This window comes from Sceloporus occidentalis, unplaced genomic scaffold (genome assembly GCF_023333645.1).
Source record: "Sceloporus occidentalis isolate IW3139 unplaced genomic scaffold, rSceOcc1.0.p SCAF_13, whole genome shotgun sequence".
NCBI classification, from domain to species: Eukaryota; Metazoa; Chordata; class Lepidosauria; order Squamata; family Phrynosomatidae; genus Sceloporus; species Sceloporus occidentalis.
In genome coordinates this window covers 21,496,393-21,522,932 of record NW_028316993.1, presented here as the reverse complement: position 1 = coordinate 21,522,932, position 26,540 = coordinate 21,496,393, and the positions used below count along the sequence as shown (strand labels likewise).

General features: G+C 43.3%; 1 protein-coding gene across 7 annotated transcripts in view; it reads left to right on the top strand.

The window, feature by feature from the left end:
- Positions 1-1,125: 1,125 nt before the first annotated feature.
- Positions 1,126-26,540, top strand: part of GMEB1 (glucocorticoid modulatory element binding protein 1) — a 43,037-nt gene continuing 17,622 nt past the window's right edge. For 3 of the 7 annotated variants that reach the window (XM_089478330.1, XM_089478326.1, XM_089478325.1), the window contains exons 1-6: positions 11,244-12,224; positions 13,730-13,812; positions 16,750-16,874; positions 22,243-22,346; positions 23,911-24,065; positions 25,138-25,266. In XM_089478330.1, coding sequence (XP_089334456.1) covers positions 12,097-12,224; positions 13,730-13,812; positions 16,750-16,874; positions 22,243-22,346; positions 23,911-24,065; positions 25,138-25,266 — 724 coding nt within the window. In that variant the 5' untranslated portion in view covers positions 11,244-12,096. Of the gene's footprint in view, positions 1,160-6,422; positions 6,732-8,316; positions 8,966-10,930; positions 10,982-11,243; positions 12,225-13,729; positions 13,813-16,749; positions 16,875-22,242; positions 22,347-23,910; positions 24,066-25,137; positions 25,267-26,540 lie in introns of those variants that run through there. The other 4 variants (XM_089478327.1, XM_089478329.1, XM_089478328.1 and 1 more) reach the window with 4 other exon arrangements.

Below are 26,540 nucleotides of genomic sequence, written 5' to 3'. Positions count from 1 at the left end.
GGATCGCAGCAATAAAAACAAGATACAGTTAAAAATTCTAGCAACCCCTATTCCTCTCCCCCAGTATAAAATTGCGGGCCGTTTTATTTTGGCTCCCTCCATTTGCTTTTCGCTGGCAAGCAAAACCATTTTTATTCAAGCAAGCTTTTTAACGTATTATCAAGAGACGTGGTTTATATGGGGCACGTATTTTAGTCACGTCTTTAACTTGGTATGTTTATTGCAAATTTTATATTGTTTTGAACAGAGGATTTTAATTGTTTTAAATGTTTTTCGTGAAGTTTTGGGTTTTTTAGATGTTTTCATCTAAAGCCACCTTGGCTCCCTTTTCTAGGAGAAAGGCAGTGTAGAAATCAAGTCAATGAGTAAATAAATGTTGACTGAAACGTGTAAATATTGGTTATATGGACCGAAATAAATATTACTATTATTATTATTATTATTATTATTTATATATATTATACAAATAATAATACATTATTATTATTATAATATATATTATATAAATAATATCTATTACATAATATATATTATTATATATTATATAAATAATAATACTTTATTATAAATATATTTATTATTTTTATTCAGAGAGGGAATATGAAATTTAAGAGAAACACTGGAATTTACATTGATAAAGTTAAGCATTGAAGATAAGGAAGTGTTAGAATATTGTATTTTGAAATAAAATAATGGCGCAAATTCATTGTATTTTTATATATGTTTTTATGTATGTCCCTTTGTAGTTTATATAATGTTGTGTGTATGTTGTCTGTATAGATATTTTTAATATAAATAAAGTTTAACCAAAGTGGTACACTTTAAAAAAAACACAACACACTCCATATTAACGCTACTATAATTCCAAAACACATTGCAGAAATAATCCAGTTTGAAACTGCTTTAACTGCCCTTAGTGCTAGGGAATCCTGGGAACTGTAGTTTGTTGTGGCACCAGAGCCTTTTCTGACAGAGGCTAAATGCCTCACAAAACTACAGTTCCCAGCATTCCCTGAGCCAAGGCAGTAAAAGTGGTCTCAAGATGGATTATTTCTGCGGCCCCTTTAAGAGAAGAGGCGGAGGAAAGCGCGAGTGGCCTCTTCTGCGCATGCTCCTCCCCTCCTCCCTCAATAGCCTCAGACTCGGCCGCTAGCAGACGGTAAGGGGGGGAGGGAACAGAGGGCGAAGCTACAGCCGCAACCGCCCTACGGGAGCCGGGAGGGGCCAACCCGGGGGGCGGCGTGCATGGAGATGAGGGTGAGGGGAGGTTGAGCTCAGAGAGCGCACTGCCGTAGCCGCCGCTGTACGTGCTTCCGCCGGGGAGGCGGACGTCGCCGCGCTGCTGCGTAGGGGGGGGCGCGGTTCGTGCGGATGGAAAGAAGGGAAAGGAAAGGAGGCGGGGCTGCGCCTGGAGCGAGGGGAGAAGGGGCGGGGCCACAGGCAAGCCCCGCCCCCTTTCTTTCTCGGGGGATTTTGAGGGGAAAGTGGAGGGCGGGAAGGTGCTCAGTGCAAACGTTGTTCTTCTTCTTATTTGTAAATAACCTTTATTTCTTTTAAGTAAAACAATTAGACATCATTGACTCAACAAACAACAAAACAGGATAAAAAACATAATAATAATAATAATAATAATAATATTACAACCCTGGTAATACATACAATACAAAATAAAGGACTCCCGCCCTCTCCCACAACAAACGATACCAACATGATAAATAATTAAAATACTGTACAGATAATAATAACAAATTATAATACATACACACATATACATTTTAGCTCAAAAGACCAAGCAAACTTAACTAACAATATATCCACTAAGAAAGAAAAAGAGAGAGACTTACAGAATGCAAAATGAAGGCTATCTATATTCTTATAAATCCTTCCAAAATGGCCTCATCATCCTGTTCTGCCAATGCTCCATTAAACTATAATTTTTGGTCAAACTAAATATATTACCAATTGCACCATTAAGGTTTTTCCCTCTTTCTTAACCTAAACACTTTTTCTACAATATTTTAATATACAAATATTATTACCTACACTTACTATTGCTAAATCTCTGTTATTACATCCACACCTTTGCGTTTTTATGGAAGTCAACATTTCCTAATTCTGTATCATTACACATCTAATGTATCCTTAACAAATTCTATCTCTATTTTATTATCTTTATAGGTGATGACAGGATTTTATGCCTTTCTTATTTTAATAATAATAATAATTTGTTTTATTTATATACCGCTATTCCAAAGATCATAGTGGTGAACAGCAAGTAAGCTAATTAGCAAGTAAGCTAATTTTGAACTTATTATTATTATTATATTTGTTTGTACCCTGCTCTTTTCACACAACTTGGAACCAGAGCACCTCACAATATTAAAAGAACAGTACACTTAAAAACATACAAGAGTGATCCATTTTTAAAGTCCAAAACACACTACTGTAGAAATAATCCACTTTGAGACCACTTTAACTGTCCTAGGGAATTCTGGGAACTGTAGTTTTGTGAGACATTTAGGACCAAAACACACTGCAGAAATAACCCACTTTGAGATTGTTTTAAATGCCCTGATTCAGTGCTAGGGAAAACTGAGAATTGTAGTTTATTGTGTTACCAGAGCTCTCTGACAGAGAAGGCTAAATATCTGAAAGAACTACAGTTTCCATAATTCCCTAGCATTGAGTCAGAGAATTTAAAGCGGTCTCAAACTGGATTATTTCTGCAATGTGTTTTGGCCTTTAGCCTTCTCTATCAGAGAGTGCTCTGGTGCCACAATAAAACTACGATTCCCAGGATTCCTTAGCACTGAGCCAAGGAAGTTAAAGCAGTCTCAAACCTGATTATATCTGCAGTGTGTTTTAGACCTTAAATAGAATTAAATTATTACAATATTAAAATAGGCCTTAGGATGCCTCTCTTTGACCCCCGAAAGGATGGAAATCCCTCCAGAGTGACCAGGCATCCTCTTTTTCCAGGACATGTCTTCCATTTCAGCCTTCTGTTCAGGAGGAATGCCAAAAGGGCCTCCATTTTGGGCATGACTAAGGAGCGTGGATTTCTATGAGTGTTTTGAGCTTTTATTTGGTCATGTCCTCCATTTTTCTTGAATGTCTTCCATTGTGAGGTGCCTTGTCCAAAGTTTAGAATAACAACACGAGAAATCAATAGGATTTAGGGCTGAGGTAGGAATTATACAGTACAGATTTCTATGAAAGGACAGAAGTACAGAAAAATATAACTCGAAGAGGCTTCTTTGCTATGGCTCTTGTTAATACTTTTATTTGAACTATAACTGTGCAAGGTGTTGTTATGTGCCTTAGGTCTTTTTCAACTTATGGCGGCCCTAAGGCAACCCTATTATGGAGTTTTCTTGGCAAGATTTGTTCAGAGAGGTTTGCCATGGCCATCCTCTGAGGCTGAGAGAGTGTGACTTGCCTAGGGACACCCAGTGGGTTTCCATGGCAGAGTGGGGATTTAAATCTTGGTCTCCAGAGCAGGGTGACCAGATGTTATAACCAGAAAGGAGAACAAGGCACCAAAAACAGGACATTACCAAACAAAAGCTAAAAACACTAATAAACTATCAATGCAAATTTATGCTTCTTAGTCATGCTCAGAATGGAGGACCTTTTGAAGGGTTGCCATAATTGTCCACTATTACCAGGGACAAAATGTAGGACAAATTCGAGACCAAACTGTAGGACAACTGCAGGACAAAACTCAGCCAAAAGCTCCTCCCATCCAGCTAACCCGATTTCAAAGGCTGTCGTTCCTATTTAAATGCTCCGGTTCCTATCCCGATTCAAGGAAAAAATGTAGGTTTGACCCTTCTATTTTTTTAACCCATGTTAAATGACGATAACACGAATTAAATAATAAACCGCTTTACGAATCGATTTTATGTGGGAATGATTGCGGGTTACTCTAGAACTGATCTAGAGTTAATTCGGTTTCCAATAGGAACGCCTCACCTTGGATTCGATTTGAATCCCGGCGTATCAACCAGTGGGAACCACCCTAAGGAATATCATAACACAGTAAAGGATAAGGATCCTTCATCCTCTGCTTAGGAAACTTAAAGCCACAGGGCGTTGTGATGCCTGCTGGTTTGAATGGCAGGATGGAGTTTAAGTGATTAATGCCTAAAGTGGGATATATGAGCACAAATGCTATCCTTAAGCAATCTATGAGATAAGTGTTTCCTACTTCTTTTAACTCCCATTCCTAAAATGTGTGTGGTGAAAAGCAGGGGAGAATTGGCAAGTATTTATAAGTGATAATATAAGATAGCCATTATGGTGCAGTGTTGGACTAGGACTCCAGAGGACCAAAGATAGCTATGGAAACTCTGCTGCTCCAGAGACTAGGACCTGGAGCCAAGACTGCAAACTATAGGAAAAGAAGTTCCACCTCAACATTAGGAGGAACCTCCTGACAGTAAGGGCTGTTTGACAGCAGAACACACACGCTCGGAGTGTTATAGAGTCTCCTTCTTTGGAGGTCTTTAAACAGGCTGGAGGCCATCTGTCCAGGTTACTTTGATTGTGAGTTCCTGAATGGCAGGGGGTTGGACTGGATGGCCCTTGCGGTCTCTTCCAACTCTATGATTCTATGAGCCCATACAGACAGGCCAAAATAAGGCTGCTTTGGGTCACTTTGGAGGTATGCTGTTTTAATGACGCATGCGTCCTAAGAGGCCAGAAGCCAAGCCAAAGCCGTGCTCCAGTCCTAAAGTCTGGAGCACGGCTTTGGCGCAGCCTCAGGCCTCTTAAGATGCATGTGTCATTTAAACAGCATACCTCCAAAGTGACCCAAAGCAGCCTTATTTTGGCCTGTCTGTACATCCCCTATGAAACACACTAGGTTTACTCTCTCAGGCTCAAAAGAGGGCCATGACAAGCCCCCTCAACATATTTTGCCAAGAAAACCCCACAATAAAGTTCACCATAAGTTGCAAAAAAAGTTGAAGGCTGTTTTGATTCTTGGGTTACATTCTGTAGTCAGGCAATGTAATTTGTACTCCTTGATTAATGCCAGTGGCAGTAATACCAGTTAATGCAAAATGTAACATCTAAGGGAGACTGTAGTTGTGGAAAAAGGGCTTCTTAAAGACTGTTGAACTGAAATTCTGTTCCTTAAACATCTTTATGATGCATCAGTGTTCATGTGTTCAGTTTTATGGGGAACTGGTAATGTGGCATCCACATGGGAAGGCCACTTGTCTTCTTTCCTCTCTGGTTTGATGCCAGCACAGTTTCTGATAATCAGAAGCCATGACTTTATCTTGAAGAACAAAAGTAGAAATATTTTGTTCTGGATTTCCTTCATATTTGAAGCACACCCTTTCATAATGACGATGATGGTGATGATATAGGTCTTTGTGGCTCGGCTCCCCTTGACCATTTGTTTTCAGGATTTTTGGTTTAATTAAAATTATGGCTGTGATGCAATTGTACATCTGTTTATGAATAAATCATACTGAATTATGTATGACTCCAATTGATCATGTCGAGGATTGGCCTATAAGATTGTAGTATTATGCACACTGCCTTGAGAGTAAGTCCTGCTAAAATCAGTGAGAGTTCTTTTTGAATGAATTTTCATATCACCAGGCTGTTCCTGTTAGAGCATGGGAATAGCCCTTGGTGGCCAAGAGTGATAATGAATAACATCTTTTAAATCCATCCTGACACTATTTTTATCTCTTAAGAAGCTTGAGTGATATCCTGGACAAACCGGGATATCAGGAACTCCAGGGCAAGTCATTCAGCTCATTTGTCTAATAGACACAAAGGTAGGGTTGCCATAACCCCCCTGGGGCCGTGACAAACCCGATTTTTGGCCACTTGGCACGGTCACGGCCCGGTTTGGCTCTTTGCCCCAGGTTGAGCTGGTTGCCGCCGCCGCAACAACCGCGGCTGTTCTACAGCCGCCACCGCCATTGCTGCTGCGGCTGCTGCTGCAGCCTTTTCACCGCCTGCCTCGCTTTGCCCTGGCCCTGCGTGCTTTTGCGCGGCCATGCGCAGGGCTGAGCAGGAGCTCCTGCCCTTCAGGCTGGCTGGCCAATGGCTGGACAGCCCTCCCCTGCTGCAGGAGCCTGTGACTGCTAGCAGGAGGCAGGGCTGTTCCTGCTCCACTCTCCTCATTGGCCAGCCAGCCTCAAGAGGAGGAGTGTCTCCTCTTTGGTCCCTTGCGCGGGCCGAGGGCAGAAAAGAGCCTTGCTGGCAAGCTATCTCTCTTCCTTCCCCTTCCCCTATTTTTTCTTCTCTTCTTCTTCTTTTTCCTCCTCCTCCTCTTTGTTTTCTTCCCCTCCTTCTCTTCTTTCTCTTCCCCCTCCTCTTCTTCTTTTTCTTCCCCTTTTTTCTTTTCTTCCCCTCTTCCTCCTCCTCCTCTTCTTTTTATATTGTTCCCAATTCTTCTTTCTCCTCCTTTTCTTCTTTCTCCTTCCCTTTCCTTTTTCTCCTCCTTCCCTCTTTCTCCTCAGCTGCTGCTGTTGCTGTTGTGGTTGTTGTCGTGTGCCCAACCCCTTTCTGACTAATGGCAACCCTGCCTAGCCTCCCTTCGCTAGCCCCTCTTTCTCTAACGCTCTTGTTTAACCTCTTCTATCTAAACCTCTATCTATTTACCCCCCCTAAGCCCCCGTCCTCTTCTTCTCAAGGATCCAGGGCTTCTGGGGGCTTTGCCCCCATGCAAAAAGAAAAAGAGTGACCCACAAATCCCCCTTATAGTAAGTTGAGATATACTGTACCTGAGGGAAAAGAGGGGGTGAGGGTTGGGGGGGTTGCAGGGGGCAAGGAGAAGGAGGAAGAGGGGAATTGCTAAGAAGGCTTGGAACATGTAGTTTGCCGGCTCAAGGGGCTGCTTGTCTACCTCGGCTCAAATGCTAAGGATGCCTGGACTTGTGCTGTTGTGTGTGTTTTGGAATTTTGGGGGGGGGGGTGGCCAGAAAGGGAAGTACATTTCTGCCATCTGTCGAGGAATAATGCCAAAGTGTCCTCCATTTTGAGTATGTCTAAAAAACATGAGTTTATATCAATACTTTTTTAAATCATTAATTTTTTTGCATGTCCTCCATTTTAAAAATATGTCCTACATTTGGGGCTAAATTTTGTCCTACATTATCCTACATTTTCCACCCATTTGGAGGTTGACAGTTATGGCAACCCTACACAAAGGGCATTGTAATGGCTATATCCACCAACCACATTCAGGGGTGCTATATTTTTTTTTACTTAATGTGCTAGGGACTAGTAGTATCCTCTCTTTCCACTGCCTTCCACCTTTCTTCGCATAAATGTCTTTTAATAATAATAATAATAATAATAATATTTATTACTTATACCCTGCTATCAGAGCGGCTTACACATTGTTTATTGGACATTTCCCTGCCCTCAGGCTTACAATCTAAAGAGACAAGACATAAAAGGAGAATGGCAGTGGGGAAGGGGAAAAGTCCAGCAGATCTTCTCTCCCTCTGATGCCTGGACCATGGCAGATGGAGTGGAGGGAGGGCCCTTCTTCTTACTCTCATGATGTGGCCAAAGTATGACAACCTCAATTTAGTCATCCTAGCTTCCAGAGAGAGTTCAGGCTTGATCTGTCATCCATGATATTCTCAGTACTTTTCTACAGCACCACATCTTAAATAAGTTGATGAGTCTTTACATTTTATGATCTTGTTCGGTTCTTTCATAGCTGCCCTTTCCAATCCTAGTGTTCTGATTTCTTGACTGCAGTCTCCATTCTGATCAGTATTTGAACCAAGGCATGAGAACTTTTTTACAATTTAAATGTTCTCATTGTCGAGCTCTTAAGGCATGCCTTATCAAGTTAGGTGAGCAACAGGCTAAGCAAGAGTAGTCAGAAATACAGCAAATTGTCTCAGTTCAGTAATATAGCACATGGTTTGCAGTCTTGCGGAGAGATCCCAGACTCAATCCCTGACACTAGGTTAGAGGGACCAGGTAGCAGTTGATAGGAAGACTGCTGGTTGAGCTGTAGGAGAACAGATATTAATCAGAACAGGCAGTATTGGGAATAATGAACCAATATCGTAATCTTTTATTAAAGCCAACTTTCCTTATGCTGTATACTGCAGACAGTCCCTATTTTTTGTACCTTTCTTATTCTTATTTCTGACCCCGCTGTTGGTATTATTAAAGTTATCATCATTTTTGTCAGTGTGAGTTAATAGAGTAGTCTTTAAGGCCTTTAAATCTGTGCAGTGCCATTCTCTTGCATGTGTTCAGAAATAAACTGCATTGACTTTAGTGAGACTTCATCCCTGGTAACAGGATTGCAGTGTCAGTTTTTGAATGTCTATCATGTCTCTAATGCATATGAACAGTAAGGCATAATGCCATGCAAAGCCATCCATTTCATGCATGTCAACAGTTGACATGTTTTACTTTAAGCTGTTATGTAAAATTGTCAGGGAATTACAGTACATTGTTTTGCAATCATTTTTAACCAAAAGAACAAATATCATCTTGATTTTAAATCTGGAAAATAAATTGTCACCTAGGAAATTATGTAGTCCGACCACAGAATATTTATTCGCAACATTTATTTCCTGCCTTTCATAAAATAAGCTCAAGGCTCTTTTCTTTCCCACCTTGTCCTCACAATAACTTTGTGAGGAAGAATTCAAAGAGATAGGTTAGAGATAAAAGCAAGCAACTCCTAGATTTACTCAGGTGAGTTTCAAGGTTCAGTGGGGACCTGAACCTGCATTTCTATAATTTCAGTTCAGTAGTCTGATAACTATCAGTAAACCACATAGCTTTTAGCAGTGTGTAAAGGTGGTGGTCTACAGGTGATGATCCTGTGTCTGTGAGCAGAGGTGCAGCAGATACATCCTTATTTTCAATTAAGACGTGTTGGAGGCTCTGGACTAAAGTACCTAAAGCAAAGCAAAACATACAAAAATTCTCCTTATCCCCTTCTCTTTTTCTTTACCAGGTGAGTTTCCTCTTTTCTTTGGCTTTAGTAGGAAAATCATAAACATGTATTTTTTTTTATCCACAACATAATTATTACTTTCTAAACATCTCTTTAAACTTAAGAGGCTACTGTTAGAACAGAATATGGAGAAACAGAATGGCTCTCAGTTGGAAAAGGGGTTAGTCAAGATTGCATTCTGTCATCCTTTTTGTTTAACTTAGACATGGAAGAAGGAGGAGTGAAGATAGGAGGAATCTATCAGCAATGAAAGAAATTCAGTTAATACTACACTATTAGTGCAGTTGTTCCCAACCTTTTCTGTGCCTCACACCTAGAAAATTAATGGTTGCATCCTCTACAAAAGTAATATCATTGGAAGATGTAGAAGTCTAATTTCTAATTTTTGAACCACAAATTAAGCCACAAAATACTGGAGGTGAACAAATTGAACTTTAAAAAAAAAAAAAAAGCTTTTAACTCATTGCATAAAATGCCATTCTAAATCGAGCAGTTAGATCAGGGGTCGGCAACCTCCGGCCTGCGGGCCGGATGTGGCCCGCGGGTGCCTTTCTGCCGGCCCCCGGTCCCTCCTGCCACCGAAATCGCCGCCGATTTCGGCCGCTCCGGCCGCCATTTTGCCCTTCAAAATGGTGGCGAAGTCTCATGCGACCATAAAAGTTGCGTGAGACTTCGCCGCCATTTTGAAGGGCAAAATGACGGCGCCCATTAGGAGACCTGATGCGGCCTCCGGAGCCCTGAATCGGGGCTCCAGCAGCTGCAGCGGGCCTTCCAATGGGCTCCACCCACCTCCCTCCTGGCTCCGCCCACCTCCCTCCTGGCTCTGCCCTCCCTCCTATTAATGGAGGGGTGGGGAAGGAGGAGGAGGCAGAGAGGGAGGGAGGGAGGGAGGGGAGGAGGAGGAGGGGAGAGAGAGGGTGGGAGGGAGAGAAGAGAGAGGGAGGGAGGGGAGGAGAGAGAGAGAAAGGGTGAGAGGGAGAGGAAAGAGAGGGAGGGAGGGGAGGAGAGAGAGAGAAAGGGTGGGAGGGAGAGGAAAGAGGGAGGGAGGAGAGAGAGAAAGGGTGGGAGGGAGAGGAGAGGGAGGGAGGGAGGGGAGAAGAGAGAGAGAGAGAGGGTGGGAGTGAGAGGGAGGGAGGAAGGGAGAGAAAGAAAGTAGTTTGAGACAGTGGCATGCGTTTTTTGCTGTTTTGTGGCCTTGCCTAGTCGCTTCCATTCTTACAAATATTGCTATTATTATTATTGTTGTTATCCTTTGGTATTCTCTTTGCAAAATCCCCCCACATGGACTTGCTCTTTTCTGAGTTGAGACAGTGGCATGCATTTTTCCTGTGTTATGGCATTGCCGGCCCTAGTAGCTTCTTGCAAATATTATTATTATTATGCGGCTCTGCCCCCGGAGGGTGGAAACTCCGCCCCTGACATGTGGCTCCGCCCCCAGATAGTGGAAGCTCCGCCCTGGCATGCGGCTCCACCCCAGAGGGTGGAAGCTCCACCCCTTGTGTGCGGCTCCGCCCCCGGAGGGTGGAAGCTCCACCCCCCCGGCTTCGGCCCCCCAGTTGTCTGAAGGACAGCAACCCGGCCCCCGGCTCAAAAAGGTTGCCTACCCCTGAGTTAGATTGTAATTTATTCTGGAAAAAAATGAGTGGTGATTCGTGGATCTTCCCTCAAGGACATAAGCCACTCTTTTTCAACCCCCCTCAAATTCCATCTTGCACCCTCTGGGCATGGAGGCAACCTGCATTGGGGTGAATTCTTCAGAGTGACAGATATGTCTCATAATGGGTATCACATTAGAAAAGAACCTTGCCTCCTGATTGAAAAAGAAGGGAATGGCTCTGAATAAGATGGTTGGTGCCAGCTGCAGTTAGAAATAATTACTTTTTTAAAAAGCTGTAAAAAAAACCCTTTGATAAGCCAGTGGACCACGCCATTATGTCACATTTTTTCTGGTACAGCAGATCAACCAATTCAAGAAAGAGCAATTAGAGCAGTTTTTCCCAACTTGATGCCCTCCAGGTAGGGTTGCCATATCCCGCCTGGGGGTGGGACTTTCCTGGTTTGGGGCGGGTCTGCACGGTCCCATCCTGGTTTGGCCCCGCCCTCGGGATTCCCCCCCAGTGAGGCTCTGGAGGCGGCTCCGCAATCGCGGAGTCCTCCGAGGCCTGGCTGGGGCTTGGGAGATGCTGTCTCCCAGGCCCCAGCCAGGCCTTGGACAAGGTTTAAAAATGTAGGACCTTTTTTTTTTTGCTGGGGGGGAGGGGAAAAAGGTCCTACATTTTTAAACCTTGTCCTACATTTTCCCAGTTTGGAGGTCCTCAGGGATAGCAACCCTACCTCCAGGGACTACAACTATTACAATCCTTATTTGAACTGCAGCTACCTTAACCTGTAGCCAGGTTGTCTGGAGCTTATGAAAGTCGAAGCCATCCGGTTAATGAAAAATTGATTAAAGCAGTGATTTCAAAGCTATCTGATGCCCCCAATATGACAGGTATTGGTATCATATTTGTGTCATATTATTGTCATGTGTTTCTTTCCTGGGAACTCTTCAGAAACAAAGCTGATGGCTTCTGGGCCAGCATTGGTCCATGGACCACCACTAAATTTGCAGAAGCCTCCATTCACACTGGAGAAGTAATCTGGTTTGACACCAGTTTAATTGCCATGGCTGAATGTAATGGAATTCTGGGAACTGTAGTTTGTTGTGGCACCAGAGTTCCCTTCTCTCTGTCAGAGAAAGCTAAATGTCACACAAAACTACAGTTCCCAGAATTCCATCGCCATGCCAAACTGGATTATTTCTGAACTGCAGTTGTAGCCTGTGTGAAGAATGGCTTGATGTCATTGGTAGATAATCCAAAGGTCTCCAATGTGATTTCTGTGAACTGTTCTACAAGTATCTTATATGTACTTATCTATGGTTTATTTATTTTTATTGTTATGGTCATGCTAACTATATGTACCTAGAAAATACAGTATCTGTTCTTCATTCGACAGCCACAAATAGCAACCTGTTCATTCATCTTTCTTGTAAAACAGCAACTGCCATTGCCAAAACCCATAGTTGCCTTGTTCTTTATTGTCCATTTCAGCACACATTTCCCCTAACCTCTTAGACTTTATGTGGGCAAATGGCAAATGCTGAAGTAAGCATCCCTGTCGGGGATGTGGTTGTTGTGCCAACTGAAGGAAACGAAGGGGGAAACCCAGAAGATACCAAAACCCAGGTGATACTGCAACTACAGCCAGTGCAGCAAGGGTAAGTGCTATACCATTAGAAGAAATAAACATATTCTATTGTTCTGTGGAAGTGAACACTGGATGCAGAATTCAGAATTGCTGAGATGTATTTTCAGAATGCAGAGATAAAGCCACATGAGTCTCCTTTATCAGCTGTCACTGGTCCTTTGGAGAAGCCACTCCAAAGATGTCAGTTTCATTGCTTGAAAGTGGTGAGGAATGAAATTCTGGCTAAATTAGTACAGCTGGCCCTCCACATTCACTGGCGTTAGAGGCACAGGATCCCCGTGAAAGTAGAAAAACCACAAATAAAAAACCACTATGTTTTTACTTGAAAGAACACCACTCGAGGAATCTCTAGATTCCCCAGTGCAACTCTGTGGTCAACATCTGCCGGAAATTGACCACATAATCATACTGGAAGACCTACAAATGGCTAGAGATATAAATGTTTTCTCTACTAGCCTCTAAGTAAATAAACGTTAGGAATAAACTCTTCCAGAACATGGCCACATAGCCCAAAAACAAACAAAAAGCTATTATACACACTTCCTCTGGCAAGTGCTTTAGTCTATACATTACACAATGTCATTGCCCACATTATTTCATCACATGGCACATGACCAAAAAAATCAAAGCAATCTGGCTAGCATAATTCAGAAGAAAGGTAACTGTGGTGAGGGGAGAGAATGGGCATAGTATTTTACAGGCCAAGCCATTAAAAACATGTACTGTCTGCATTATCAGAGCCTAAAGATATATTGCACCCTGTATGCAAGAGCCATCTCATCATGCATACCCTCCAACTTTCCTGATTTGGCCGGGTCAGTTGTTCATCTGCTTTTAAAAATGTCTCTGTTTTTGACTCCTGCTGCTTTGTCTTCTGCATAAATTCATATTCAGCTTCAGTGGTGTGGCAACCCTGGATACCTCAAAATGGTCTTGGGGAGCTACATGAGGTTAATAAGTCCACCAGCAGAGTTACACTGGAGAACCTAAAGGTTCCAAGAGAGAACATATTAATCAAATCCGCAAATAATCAGATCTGCAAAAGTCAAAGCCACAAATATGGAGAGCCAACTGTGGTATTTTTAAACAACTGACCTTGCTGGGCAATAGTTTTGAGTTATGTAGAGAACATGGGAGCTGAAACAGCACAGGCAGCATCCATTACAACAACAATGGCTAATGGAGGTAAAGACTGGGGAGACATGATTATCCCATGGGAGAAGGGAGAACCATAGGGTATTAGTTGTCTACAAATTGTTCCCACTTCAAATTGTCTGGATAGCCTTGCTGACATGCCCATGAGCTGAAAATGCTGCTGCTTAATATCAGGTCAGTTAATGGAAAAACAGCCATGATCCATAGCAACAATGGCAGGGGGTTGGACTGGATGGCCCTTGTGGTCTCTTCGAACTCTATGATTCTATGACAACTTGGTTCCAGGCCATACCAGGCTCTATAATCTTAGCTTTATTCCCACGCTATATGATTTGTTTACTTACCAGTGCTTTTCAACAGGATTTATCAAGAAGGTTCTGAGACCAGTACAGCTGTAGTGGCTGTGGAAGCACACACCATACACAAACTTGAAGAAGGCATTGGTGAGTCTCCAGCAATACCATGATTTGATAAATTAATCTGAGTTACATGCAGTATAATAAATGAATGCATCTGAATCTGGATAGAACAGGACACTTAGGAGGTAATCTTATCTCTGCCAAAACTGTGTGGGAAATGGGGTGATTAAAGATTGAAATGTCTCTGGACCTTTTGGTGGCTTTCCCAATGTGCAAGACTTCAGAGTTGTCATTGCTAGTTCCAGCAAAGAAGGCATATGTTGGAGCATTAGCTCCCCAAGTCCTTTGGTGGGGGTTGGCAATGGAAAGGGGGGTGGCACTGTAGGATTTCTTTGTTCCCATATATAAATCAGCTTTCCATAGTGGGCAAAGAAAGCCTACACCTCTGAAACAGCTGGAACAAGAAGCTGGAGAAGCCCCTTTAACAAATCTACTGCCCCAAAGATCTTTCATAGGATGTGGGTTTATGCCCTCTTCCTTGCCATTTCCCTATAATAGTCAGTTAAGAGATATGCAGTGCTTCAGATTTCTGATGAAATGAGCCAGGCCACATCTGAACTGGTCCAAGGTGAAGCAAAGTTGATCCAAAGTGTCTTGAAGCCAGATCCTCATAAAATCTTGTCTTCTGTATATATCTATAGCATAATTCTTATTGTTGTTGGTAATTGTTAACTGCTCTGGTTTGTATGAAAACAACAAAAACACAGTTGATGCAAGAGTGCCACATTTTCCAAATCCCCAGGATGAAATTTTTACCTTGGGCTCAGTTTAGATATGATGGCTCACTGTGGCTGGTCATTAGACTACAAGTTGAACATGAGTCAACAGTGTGATGCGGCAGCTAAAAAGGCCAATGCAATTTTAGGCTGCATCAATATAAGTATACTCTCTAGATCAAGAGAAGTAATAGTGCCACTATATTCTGCTTTGGTCAGGCCCCACCTGGAATATTGTGTCCAGTTCTGGGCACCACAATTCAGAAAGGACATTGAAAAACTGGAGTGTGTCCAAAGGAGGACGACTAAAATGGTGAAAGGTCTGGAAACCATGTCCTATGAGGAATGACTTAGGGAGCTGGGGATGTTTAGCCTGGAGAGGTGATATGATAGCCCTGTTTAAATATTTGAAGGGATGTCATATTGAGGACGGAGCAAGCTTGTTTTCTGCTGTTCCAGAGAACAGGACTCGGAACAATGGATGCAAGCTACAGGAAAAGAGATTCCACCTCAACATTAGGAGGAACTTCCTGACAGTAAGGGCTGCTCGACAGTGGATCAAACTCCCTTGGAGTGTGGTGGAGTCTCCTTCTTTGGAGGTCTTTAAGCAGAGGCTGGATGGCCATCTGTTGGGGATGCTTTGATTGAGAGTTCCTGCATGGCAGAATGGGGTTGGACTGGATGGCCCTTGTGGTCTCTTCCAACTCTATGATTCTATGATTATGAGAATGAGCAGGGATGACCTTTGCAGTTATGTACATGCTTTGCATGTGAAGGTAGTTTATCACACTAGTGAGATTCCGCAGGAAAACGGGAGTTAAGCTATATTTAAACCAAAGAAAACCCAGAAATGCCCATAGATGTTGCAGTTAATGTGAAGTAACGCGAAGTTAATCTGAACGCAAAGTGGAGGAAACCGGCAGCTTTTTAATTTCGGAACAACCCCAAAGTAAAAAAGCTGCCGTTTTCTCTGCTTTGCGTTCAGATTAATTTAACATTATTTCACTTGGGCAGTCCCCTAGTGTGATAAACTAACCGAATTTGCAAGTTTGGTTTAAATTTGAATGTACTTGAAATTGCGTTTAACTCCCGTTTTCCTGCGGGATCTTCCCTAGTATGATAAAGCTCTTTGATATTTTGTTCACATGCAGCTGGCTGGCTTGTTTTACCATAGTTCTGTTGTTTTACCATAAAAGATGCATTATGTCTGCCTCTTAACTTGTAAGGATGATGTTGCATGAGGCTGAGGTCCACTTGAAAACGATTGGAGTAAAGTTTTTATTGTGCAAGATCCTACATTTTTGAAATTCCTTGTTTTCAGATAGTAAGCATGCACCAATGTTGTTTTAATTCCAGTTGAGCCAAGAGGTTGAGATTGAGGTTCAGCGAGAGAGGTAACCACACCTAATCCCAAAATCACTGGGCCCGGTAGAACCCTAATCCCAAAATCACTGGGCCCAGTAGAACCAGACCATTCCCTATGAGATAATCTGATCCTAGCAGTATGGGTCATTATGTTGTGGGGACAAATGACGACCTTTTATTCTGATCCTAGCTGGGAAAGAAGGCTAGATGGATAGGATTGGATCTTTGTGTTGTGAGAAGCATAAAATGGAGGTGAGTGAGAAGAGAAAGGGCTACTGTTACGACTCTAAGAATTAACTGGAAATGACCTTTCATCAAATTTCAGAAAAGAACATGTACTTAACTAGTTAACCTACCTTTGTCATAGGGACGATGACTCATTTGACTTCTTAACATTTTCTTTTGAAGCAACTAATAAAAAGTAAGCAAAACTGCATGTAGTGCCTTTAGTAGTAAAGGAAGGAAGGGGCTGTGGGAGGACGAAGAGCCGTGCTACTGCCTGGTCCTGCATATTGAAATAAGCCTCCCTTGACTAAATGACCAGCCATGTTTTACTGGTGTACTGGCTTTGATATTTTAAACATATATTGTTTTTTGCTGTGTTGGTATTTTAACTGTTTTAATACCACTCAGGAATTGTTTTTTAAATATAGAAACGTAATGCTATTACCAGTTGCTGGGCTAGATAAACCAGTCTGATCAGAGCTTGGAAAAGTTAGTTTTCTTACTATAGCCTTGAGAATCCCCAGGCAGTACAGCTGCAAGCTATGTTGTCTGGGAGAGTCTTGACATCCAAAAAGGTAACTTTTCAAGTCTCTAGTTCAGATACTGAACTTTTTGCTTTCATGCTTTTCTCACTATTTTGTTTCTCTACCTGCAGATCCCAGCACCATTGAAACACATGAGGAGATTGAGATTGCTTATCCCATCACCTGTGGAGAGAGCAAAGCCATCCTTCTCTGGAAGAAATTTGTTTGCCCAGGAATCAATGTCAAATGTGTAAAGGTAACAGCATACTCACACTTTATTTGCCAGCTTCCTTCTTCCTGTTCTCTATGATAAAGGCGCTGTATAGACGGGCCCTATCGGGCTCCATCCTTATGCACAAGGGGCGGCGCTTCCTGATGCGCCTTGCCCCTCGCGCGTAATGAGGGCATAAAAATGGCGCCGCCCTATACACATGGGCACCGTCATTTTGACGTGATGGACGCCTAGCATCCGCAGCCTTCATGACGCCGCAAGTACATCATTGGCGCTTTGCGGTGTCATAATGGCACCATAGAAAGAAGCCTCTTTTTGGGGCTTCTTTTTGTTGCGCAAGGGAGCCGCACAATTTGTCCGCTGCGGATCCCTCGCACAACAAACGAGGGGGGTGGGAGACTGCCCTTTTGGGCGGTCTGTATCCCGCTTTGGTTATGACAGCTCCTCTTTTTAAAAACCACTTTCAAAGTGCTGGCTATGACCTTTAAAGCCCTACACAGCTTGGGTCCAGACTATTTCAAAAACCCTGTCTCCTTATATGAGTCCTCCCATACTCTAAGATATGCAGGAGAAGGCTTTCTCTCAGTACCACCACCATCCCAGGCATTTCTGGTGAGGACATGTGGCAGAGCTTTCTCAGTAGCTGGTTTCAAATTATGGAAGTTTTTTAAAAATGCAATGTTCTTTTAAAACATTATATGCCATCTTGGATCACATTTTGGGAGAAAAACAAAGTATTGAATAAATAAACAAATACATAAAAATCTAATGTCTCCTGTTTTACTAGGGTTTGTACAGAAGAGCTATTCAGAGCTATTCAACCTCCATTTTAATCCCCAAACAGCTTCTTACACTGAGACAGCAGCTTCAGTGACTAGTTACATGCTGGTTACATATAACTGGTTACAGGATCCAGTCAGCACCATAATCAAGCAGTGGTGGGGAAGGAAAATTCAGTAGGGAGCACTGGAAGTATTCCCCTAGTAAATGGTGCTTATAGGTTTTGTGATCAAACTTTGAAATACAGTTGGCCCTTCTTATACACGGATTTTTTATACATGGATTCAAGCATCCACAGTTGGAAAATCTTCCAAAAAAGTATAAATTTCAAATATCAAACCTTGATTTTCCATTTTTTATAAGAGACACCATTTTGCTTTGTCATTATATTTAATGGGAATTGAGCATCCATGGGTTTTGTTATCCACGGGGGTCTTGGAACCAAACCACAGCGTATACTGGACCAGCTGTACCTTCAGGGGAGGGCTTTCTGTTGGTACCACCACCATCATGAGCATGTGTGGTGAGGACACAGGGAGAGTCTTCTAAGTGGCTGCTCACAGGGTGAGGAACACTCTGCTCCCTTTGAGAAGGGTTTTTTTTAATGGAGTATGATGTACTGTTAATAAATAATAATAATATTTATTTATATCCTGCCTCTCCCTAGATCAAGGCGGGTAACAACATACAAAAGAAAGAACAATAAAATCAAAAACATAGAACTATGGATAAAAATACAATGAGCTCCCAATTCTCCCTCCCTCCCTCCCTCCCTCCCCTAAAATTAACATTAAAAGCAGTTCCCCGAACACTGGGCGATTAAATCAATCAGAAAGACAGATCAGTTCGAAGGGAACAAGTTTAAGCAAGTGGAGAGTGTGATTAGGGGATCATTTTGGGAAGGCCCGTCGGAAGAGATCCATTTTTATTGCCTTCCTAAAGGCCTCCAAAGATGTTAGATGGCGGATCTCGTCCGGCAGATCGTTCCAGATTTTTGGAGCGGCAGCAGAGAATGTCTTCTGGGAAGTAGTTGTCAGTCTGGTTCTCTGAGAGTGCAATAGATTCTTCCCTGAGGACCTGAGAGTGTGGGAAGGATTGTATGGGAGGAGGCGTTCCTTCAGGTAAACTGGACCCAGGCCATGTAGGGCTTTATAGGTAATGACCAACACCTTATACTGTGCCCAGAAGCTAATAGGTAGCCAGTGAAAGGATTTTAGAATAGGTGTGTTATCTTCTTGACCATGTTTTAAATATATTTTGAACTTTTCTAAATCAGTGTTTTAATTGGATTATTTACTGTTTCTCTAAATTTTTACTGTTTTTGTGTGTAGAGAGATCTTACAGCACATTGGAGATTAACTGAAAGTAAGAAGTTGGCAGCATGAACTTTAGTAAACTTGGCCCTTTCCAGAAGGGCCTTTTAGTACGTAATGTGTACATACTAGGGTTGCTCCGGGGCGTCTCTTTCAGACGCCCCCAACCCTAGTACTTACATAGTACGTACAAAATGGCAGCGCCCATTCTACATGGGTGCCGCCATTAGGACGTCATGACCGCGCTGCCTCCAAACGGGGCGGCGCGGACGTGACGTCCTGGTGCCGCGGAAGGGCACCTGTGGCACCCTTTCCGCGGTGTAGTAAGGAGCTCCGAAACGGAGCTCCTTCCTGAGTTTGTGGCGCTGGCGCAGCCTTTACACGGCTGCACCAGCGTCACAAAAGAGAAAGGGGCCGAGTGGCCCCTTTCTCTTTATCCCCGTTGCTGTTGGGGTGCCCTTGGGCTTCCTGCGGCCTGCAAAAGCAGCAGATCGGGGCCTCAGGGCTGCCACTATGGCAGCTGAGGCCCCGATCCATCGGGGAAAGGGGTGGGTACAGGCCACCCCAAAGGGGCAGTCTGTAACGCACCCTTAAGTGCCTGAACAGTCTGGCCAAAATAAAGCTGCTTTGGGTCACTTTGGAGGTTCAAATTACACACACATCTTAAGAGGTCAGAAGCTGTGCTGAAGCTGCATGGCTTTGCCGTGGCTTCCGGTCTCTTAGGATGCATACAGCATTTAAACAGCATACCCCCAAAGTGACCCGAAGCAGCTTTATTTTGGCCTGTCTGTTTGGATCCACTAGTCTGCTTCCTTGGATGCATTTGAGGCATTCCCCAAATGTACCTGAAAAGCAGACTTAGGTGGGATACAGACCACCCAAAAGGGCCGTCTGCCGCCGCCCTAGTTTGCTGGGTGAGGGAGCCACAGCGGAAAAACTGTGCGGCTCCCTCGCGCAACAAAAGTAGCCGCAAAAAGCAGCTTCTTTCTGCGGCGTCATGAAGGCGTCGAGACGTGCGGACGCTATGCATCCGTCACGTCAAAATGGTGGTGCCCATGTATATAGGGCGCCACCATTTTTACGCACCGTCACGTTATGGGTGAGGGACGTTTGAAAGCGCTGCCCCTTGCACGTGACGGGTGCGTCATAGCGCCCGTTTAAATGGCGCCATCAATCTACAAAAGCTAATGCTGCCAACTTCTTTCTTTCAGTTAGTCTCCGAGGTGCTACATACTGATTCTACAAAGTCACACAGCTATATCTTTGAATTCTACCACTTTTGATTGTTTATTGTCAGTGTGTGATGAGATTCTTTCAAGCTGGGTCTGGCTCTTCACTTGTTTTTCACAAGCAGGGCAATTTACCTGACAATCAAAACCTACCACCCAAAGGGGAAGAGCCACATCTACCATTACCTGTTCTGCACTGCCTCACCTCAAAACAGGACAGGGTTTAGCCTTTGATTATTGATGCTGTGCAATTAGATTTTGCTCAAAGCCTGGCAGTCTGTGGCTTGTGGGAGGGGGAGGAGGCAAGACCAGAGAGCTCACTATCTTCTTAGGATGGTGAATGCCCTGAGTGTGAAGAGAAAAGGCACAAAAAGGCATTTAAAATAAGGCTGAACAGTCTGTTGTGCACTTGTCCTCTAGTGGTCAAAGCGGGGGGGGGGGGGGGGAGCAATTTAGGAAGCACCATGCCTTGTACTCTTTATCCTCCTCACAGGAGGAGAGAGGGGAATATGTTCACAAAGTTAAAGGGGAGTAAAAATATATATATGTCTGCCTCTCCATCTGTAAAAGATACAAAGTCTTCTGTCGCTGCAGAGTCCTCTGATAGGGAGGAGGGAGAACTATCTCTGGAGAAGGGGGACCTCTTTCCTGAGTATGTAGTCTCTAGATTAGTTGATTATGATCACATTCCTCTTTTTCCTTGTAAGGTACAAAAGTCACTAGGGTTGGGTCCTGGTAGTAGGATGTCTGAGAATTTCCTGAAAGGAGTTGCAGAAATGAGAACTAAGGCTACACAAGAATGCTCAACAGTACCCTTGCCTGAGGTGTTTTGCCAAGGTTATGGAAGGGGAAGGGGCTCATCCTGCTTCTTACACTGGGACAGCAGGTTCAGTGGCCAGTGGATATAACTCATCTGACCCTGGAGCCCTGGTGGTGCAGTGGTTAAATGCCTGTACTGCAGCCACTCACTCAAAACCACAAGGTTGCGAGTTCAAGACCAGCAAAAGGGCTCAAGCTTGACTCAGGCTTGCATCCTTCCAAGGTCACTAAAATGAGTACCCAGATTGTTGGGGGCAAATTAGTTTACAGTTGTAGACCACTTAGACCAGTGGTGGTGAACCTGTGGCACGTGTGCCAGAGGTGGCACTCAGAGCCCTCTCTGTGGGCACACGCTCTGTCACCCCACCACAGAGTTTGCCACAGTTTGTTACTAGAAAGCCAGAGGAACGTGGCACTTTGTGATAAAGAAGTGGGTTTTGGGTTGCATTTTGAGCACTCAGTCTTAGACACTGCTTAAGGTGGTATGAAGCAGTATATAAATGAAGCTTGTTTGTTTGTTTGGGGAATGAAATTAATTTAAAGTAGCCAGGTATTCCTTCTACCTCTTTACCTTTTCTGTGCTGCATCTCCCCTACTGCATCATCTGTTCCATTTTCCCCGCGTTGAACATTGTTTTCCTTCTTGGAGAAGACTTTTTCTCTGTCCCCTGTTAGCATTTCAGTAACTTCTCCACACCATTTTCTTGCTTTTCCTTTTGCTGTGGACATAACCAATGAAGCTGCATTTATTGTTTTTAACCTCTCTGGAAACTCTGAGCTCATTTTGTCAAAAGCAGGAATAGGTAACACAGGCTGAAAGGCACTTCCTCAATCAACAGTGCTTTCCTTTTCTCCCACTGAATGTTGGGAGAGAGGTCCAAAGTTCGTGGTGTGATTTGATGAAGTGCACCTACGAGAGCCAATCTTGTGTTTTAGTTTGAGTGTTGAACTATGACTCTGGAGAACAGGGTTCAAATCCCAGCTAAGCCATGGAAACCCATTGGGTAAACCTGGGCAAGTCGTATTCTCCCAGTTCCAGAGGAAGGCAGAGGTAACCCCCCTCTGAACAAATCTTGCCAAGAAAACCTGTGATAGAGTGGCCTTAGGATTGCAGTAAATTGGAAACTACTTGAAGTTGTGCACACACACGCCTGCCCCCCCCAAACAACCTATAATGGATGGGTGTTGTATTGTTGACTTGGAGCTGGAATAAATAGAAATGTGATCCCTTATTCTCTTCTATCTTTGTTAGTTCGATGACCAGCTTATCAGCCCAAAGCACTTTGTTCATCTGGCTGGCAAATCTACCTTGAAGGACTGGAAGAGAGCCATTCGTCTAGGAGGAATCATGCTGAGGTAATGGCTTTATCCATTTCTCATCAAAATATGCTGTGTACTTCTGTGCAGAATTCAACCCCCCATCAGTCTTGCAACTTTTTCTCCTGTTGGTTAAAAGTAGTGCTGAGACCTTGGCATGAGATATTTTGAAAGATTAATCTTTGAGATAGGATTGAAAGTCTCCACAATGTCAGAAGAGTGCCTGAGGCAAACATTTGGACAATACAATGAAAAATGTGAAATAGCAAGTATAGCTTTTTAGTTAACATCTGTGTGGGCATGCAGCTTCTGTCAAAATAAAAGGGTTTTCATTCTAACTATCTGACTTCTCTTGTTTATTTGTTGTTTTTCTTCTGTGTGTGTATGCAAACAAGGTACCTATTTCCAACAAAAAAATTAACAGAGCAATTCAGTAATACTTGTACAAGGTGACTTGAAGACAAGTTCACATGTAATTGACAGTCTTATCAAAGAGTAGATTTCTACAGTTAGATCATCCAACCTTGCGCAAAGGAACAAACTCTCTTGCTGTGTACTGGCAGTCCTAACCTCACCAATATTTATTTATTTATGGTATTTATACCTCGCCCTTCAGCTCTAAAGGCTATCAGATCAGCTTACAATTATTATTTGGCCCTTGTGGTCTCTTCCAACTTTATGAGTCTATGATTTTTAATTAGATGGTTCCCTGCCCTCAGGGTTACAATCTAAAAGACATGACACAAAAGGAGAAGAGAATGGTGGTGGGGAAGGGGATGAGGTCCAGTGGGTAATTCTCTCCCTCTGAGGCCTGGACCAAGGCAGATGGACTGGAAGGAGGGCTCTGCTTCTTCAGGCTAGCCCTAATGGAGCTGGGCCTGCCTGTTCACTCCCTCGCAGGCTGAAGGATGATGCTTATCATGGAGAGAGGGTTCTCTATCTTCAGGCTAGCCCTGGTGGAGCTGAGCCTGCCTGTTCACTCCATCACAGGCCGAAGGATGACACTTAACATGGACGGAGGGCTCTCTTTCTTCGGGCTAGCCCTAGTGGAGCTGGGCCTGCCTGTTCACTCCCTCACAGGCCAAAGGATGACAGTTATCATGGAGAGAGGGCTCTCTATCTTCAGACTAGCCCTGGTGGAGCTGGGCCTGCCTGTTCACTCCCTTACAGTCCGAAGGAGGACAGTTACCATGGAGGGAGGGCCAACAAGCATACCTTCCCTGGAATACCCCCTTTCCCACACCAGTCTAAATCTGGAAACTATCACAATGCCTGTATTGTCAAGGTGGATTAGTAATTGGTTGACTGACCAAACCGAAAGGATGGTTATTGATGGCTCCTCTTTCATCCTGTACAGAAGTGACTGCAGGGGTCTGTCCTGGGTCTGTCCTGGGCCCAATGCTATTTATAATTTTTATCAATGACCTGGATGATAGAATAGAGAGCATGCTTATCAGAATTGCAGCTGATATGAAATTAGGAGGGGTAGCAATGCTGTGTCAAATAATGTTTAATCTTTTGTGTATTTTTCTATAGACAATTTTGCCCCTAAAGATTTTTCCCCCACCCCTCATGACTGCTTTGTTTTTCACTCTCTGTGCAGAAAAATGATGGACTCTGGCCAGATTGACTTCTACCAGCATGACAAGGTGTGCACAAACACCTGCCGCAGCACCAAATTTGACCTTCTGATCAGCAGTGCCAGGGCACCAGTGCCAGGTCAACAAAGCCTGGTCCAGACTCCCACCTCTGCTGATGGTAGGGAACAGGTGAACAGTATTCATTCCTGCCATGAGTCATTGATTTCTATCATTTTCCTTTTGATCCATCTCCTCATTCAATAACATTTTAAAAGTTCCCCACATCAAAATAATCTCTTCTTCCAGCTCCTCTTCTGCCTGAGTGAACTTTTTCCTAGGAAACAATTAGAAAAGCACCACTCTCAAATGTATGAATATCTTGAGGCATATTGAAGCCTGATCTCTCCCCCCCCCCCCCCCCCGATTTGTCTCTTGTTACCAGATTTTGCACAAAATTCCCATTTCACCTCCTTGCCCATTTTGGGGTCTTAAAACATTTTTGAGTTGAAGGTTTAAAACCCACCTTCTCACTCTTTTTCCCCATTTTTCTCTTCAGTTTTTGTAACTTTATCCTGTTTTCTGCATGGTGAAATCTATAACAAACTTTTTAAATGTATAGATTCTTTCTGGTCTAATTTTTGAAATACAATTTTGAATTAAACTCTTAAAAATGAAATGTATTTGTCTCTCTCCTCTAATATGGATGAGATTATGAAATATCTCCATTCTGATACTTTACATCCCCTTCCCCAAATTCTTTGCACATTATTGAAAACAATTATTCCATTTCTTTGCATTAATTCCTCCTCCTCTTTTGACTATGTCTGAAAGATTGGTTATAATGTCACTATCAGTGGAACAGAAACAGATAAAAAGCCCCACAACAAAGTTACTAGGCTCCAATTTTTTTAGTAGCCTACTGGGTGTGGTAGAAAAGGAATGAAGCATTCTGTTAACTGTATTTCTGTGCTGAGTGCGGAGGCGGGACTCTGTTCTTTCAGCAGCCAATTTGTGTGCTTTAATATTTACATTGTTTTACTTCTGTTGCTTCAACCAGGTGCCCTCCAGAAACTTTGGGTTATACATCCCATCATCCCCATTGATTGAGAATGATGTAGTTAGCTTATCTGGAGGGCACCTAATCAGTAAAGTCTGATTAAATCAATCTGAGGATTTCCTACAAAGCCTAGAGTGCGATGGTGACAGCATTGTCCATGGAGTATCCTCACTTGAATTTTCCCTTACTGCAGGAAGCATCACACAAATTGCAGTATCTGAGGAAGGTGTGGAGGAAGGAATTGAATGGAACTCTGCTCTGACAGCAGCAGTCACCATGGCAACTGATGATGGAATCAAGAAGGACCCAGAGGAGATTTCAGGTATGTCCCTACCATTTGCCTGTGTACCTCAGCAGTCCATCTTCCTGCTGTCCTCCACCGCATTGGAATAAGCAAGATGAATTTGAACTCATCAAAGCAAATATGATATAATAGGCATCACTGAAACCTGGTGGGATGAGTCTCATGATTGGAATGTAAAAATAGAGGGGTATTTATTTATTTATTTAATTTTATTTTTAGTATTTATACCTTGCTCTTCAGCCACAAAGGCTGTCAGAGCAGCTTACTTTTAATTAGACAGTTCCCTGCCCTTAGGCTAAAAATCTAAAAAGACATGACACAAAAGGGCAAGGGAATGGTGGTGGGGAAAGGATCAAGTTCATTGGTTCGTCTCTCCCTCTGGGGCCATGGCCATGGCAGATGGGCTGGAGGGAGGGTTCTTCATCTTTCTTTGGGCTAGGCCCAATTGAGTTGGCCTGCCTCTCTCCCTCTGAAGCCGGGTGATGGTGGATGGGCTGGAGGAAAAAATAGGCCAAACAGGAAAGGAGGAGGAATAGCATTAAATCTCAGGGATATTTACAGAAGAGATCCAGGATATCAATCCTGGAAGCCAGGTGGAGAGCATCTGGATAAAAATGAAAGGGGAGGGAAACAACAGGGATGTTATTGTGAGAGTCTACTACAGACCCCCAAATCAGACTGAGGAATTGGATGAAACCTTTCTAGAACAGATGACCACACACTTAGAAAAGAGATGGGTGACTTCAGCTATCCTAATATTTGCTGGAAGTCAAACTCAGCCAAATCCTCAAGATCTAGCAAACTCCTCACTTGCCTCAAAAACAATTTCATTGTCCAAAAGGTGGAAGAGGTAAGAAGGGGATCAGCTATTTTAGATCTGATCCTAACGAATAGTGATGACCTGGTTGATGAGGTGCAGTGATCATGTTCTCCTGGAGTTTATTATACAGTGGAAAGGAGAAGCCAAGCATAGAATATTTGTGTACATTAGTATTATGTGTACATTATTAGTGGGAGCCTTGGGTTCTCAGACTCTGTTCTTGACTGGTTTAGATCTTGTCTGGCAGATCTTTTGCAGTAGTTGCAGGAGGTCAGACTTCTTCTCCTGTTCCCTTATCTGTTGGAGTTCCTCAGGGCTCTGTTCTGGGTCCCCTTCTGTTTTCTCTCTACACACTGTCTTTAGGAAAACTCATTAGCTCTTTTGGTTTTTCCTACCATCTGTATGCCGATGACACCCAGTTGTATCTTTCTGCCCCTGACCTTTCTCCAAGGCTTGAACAGCAAGTTTCGTC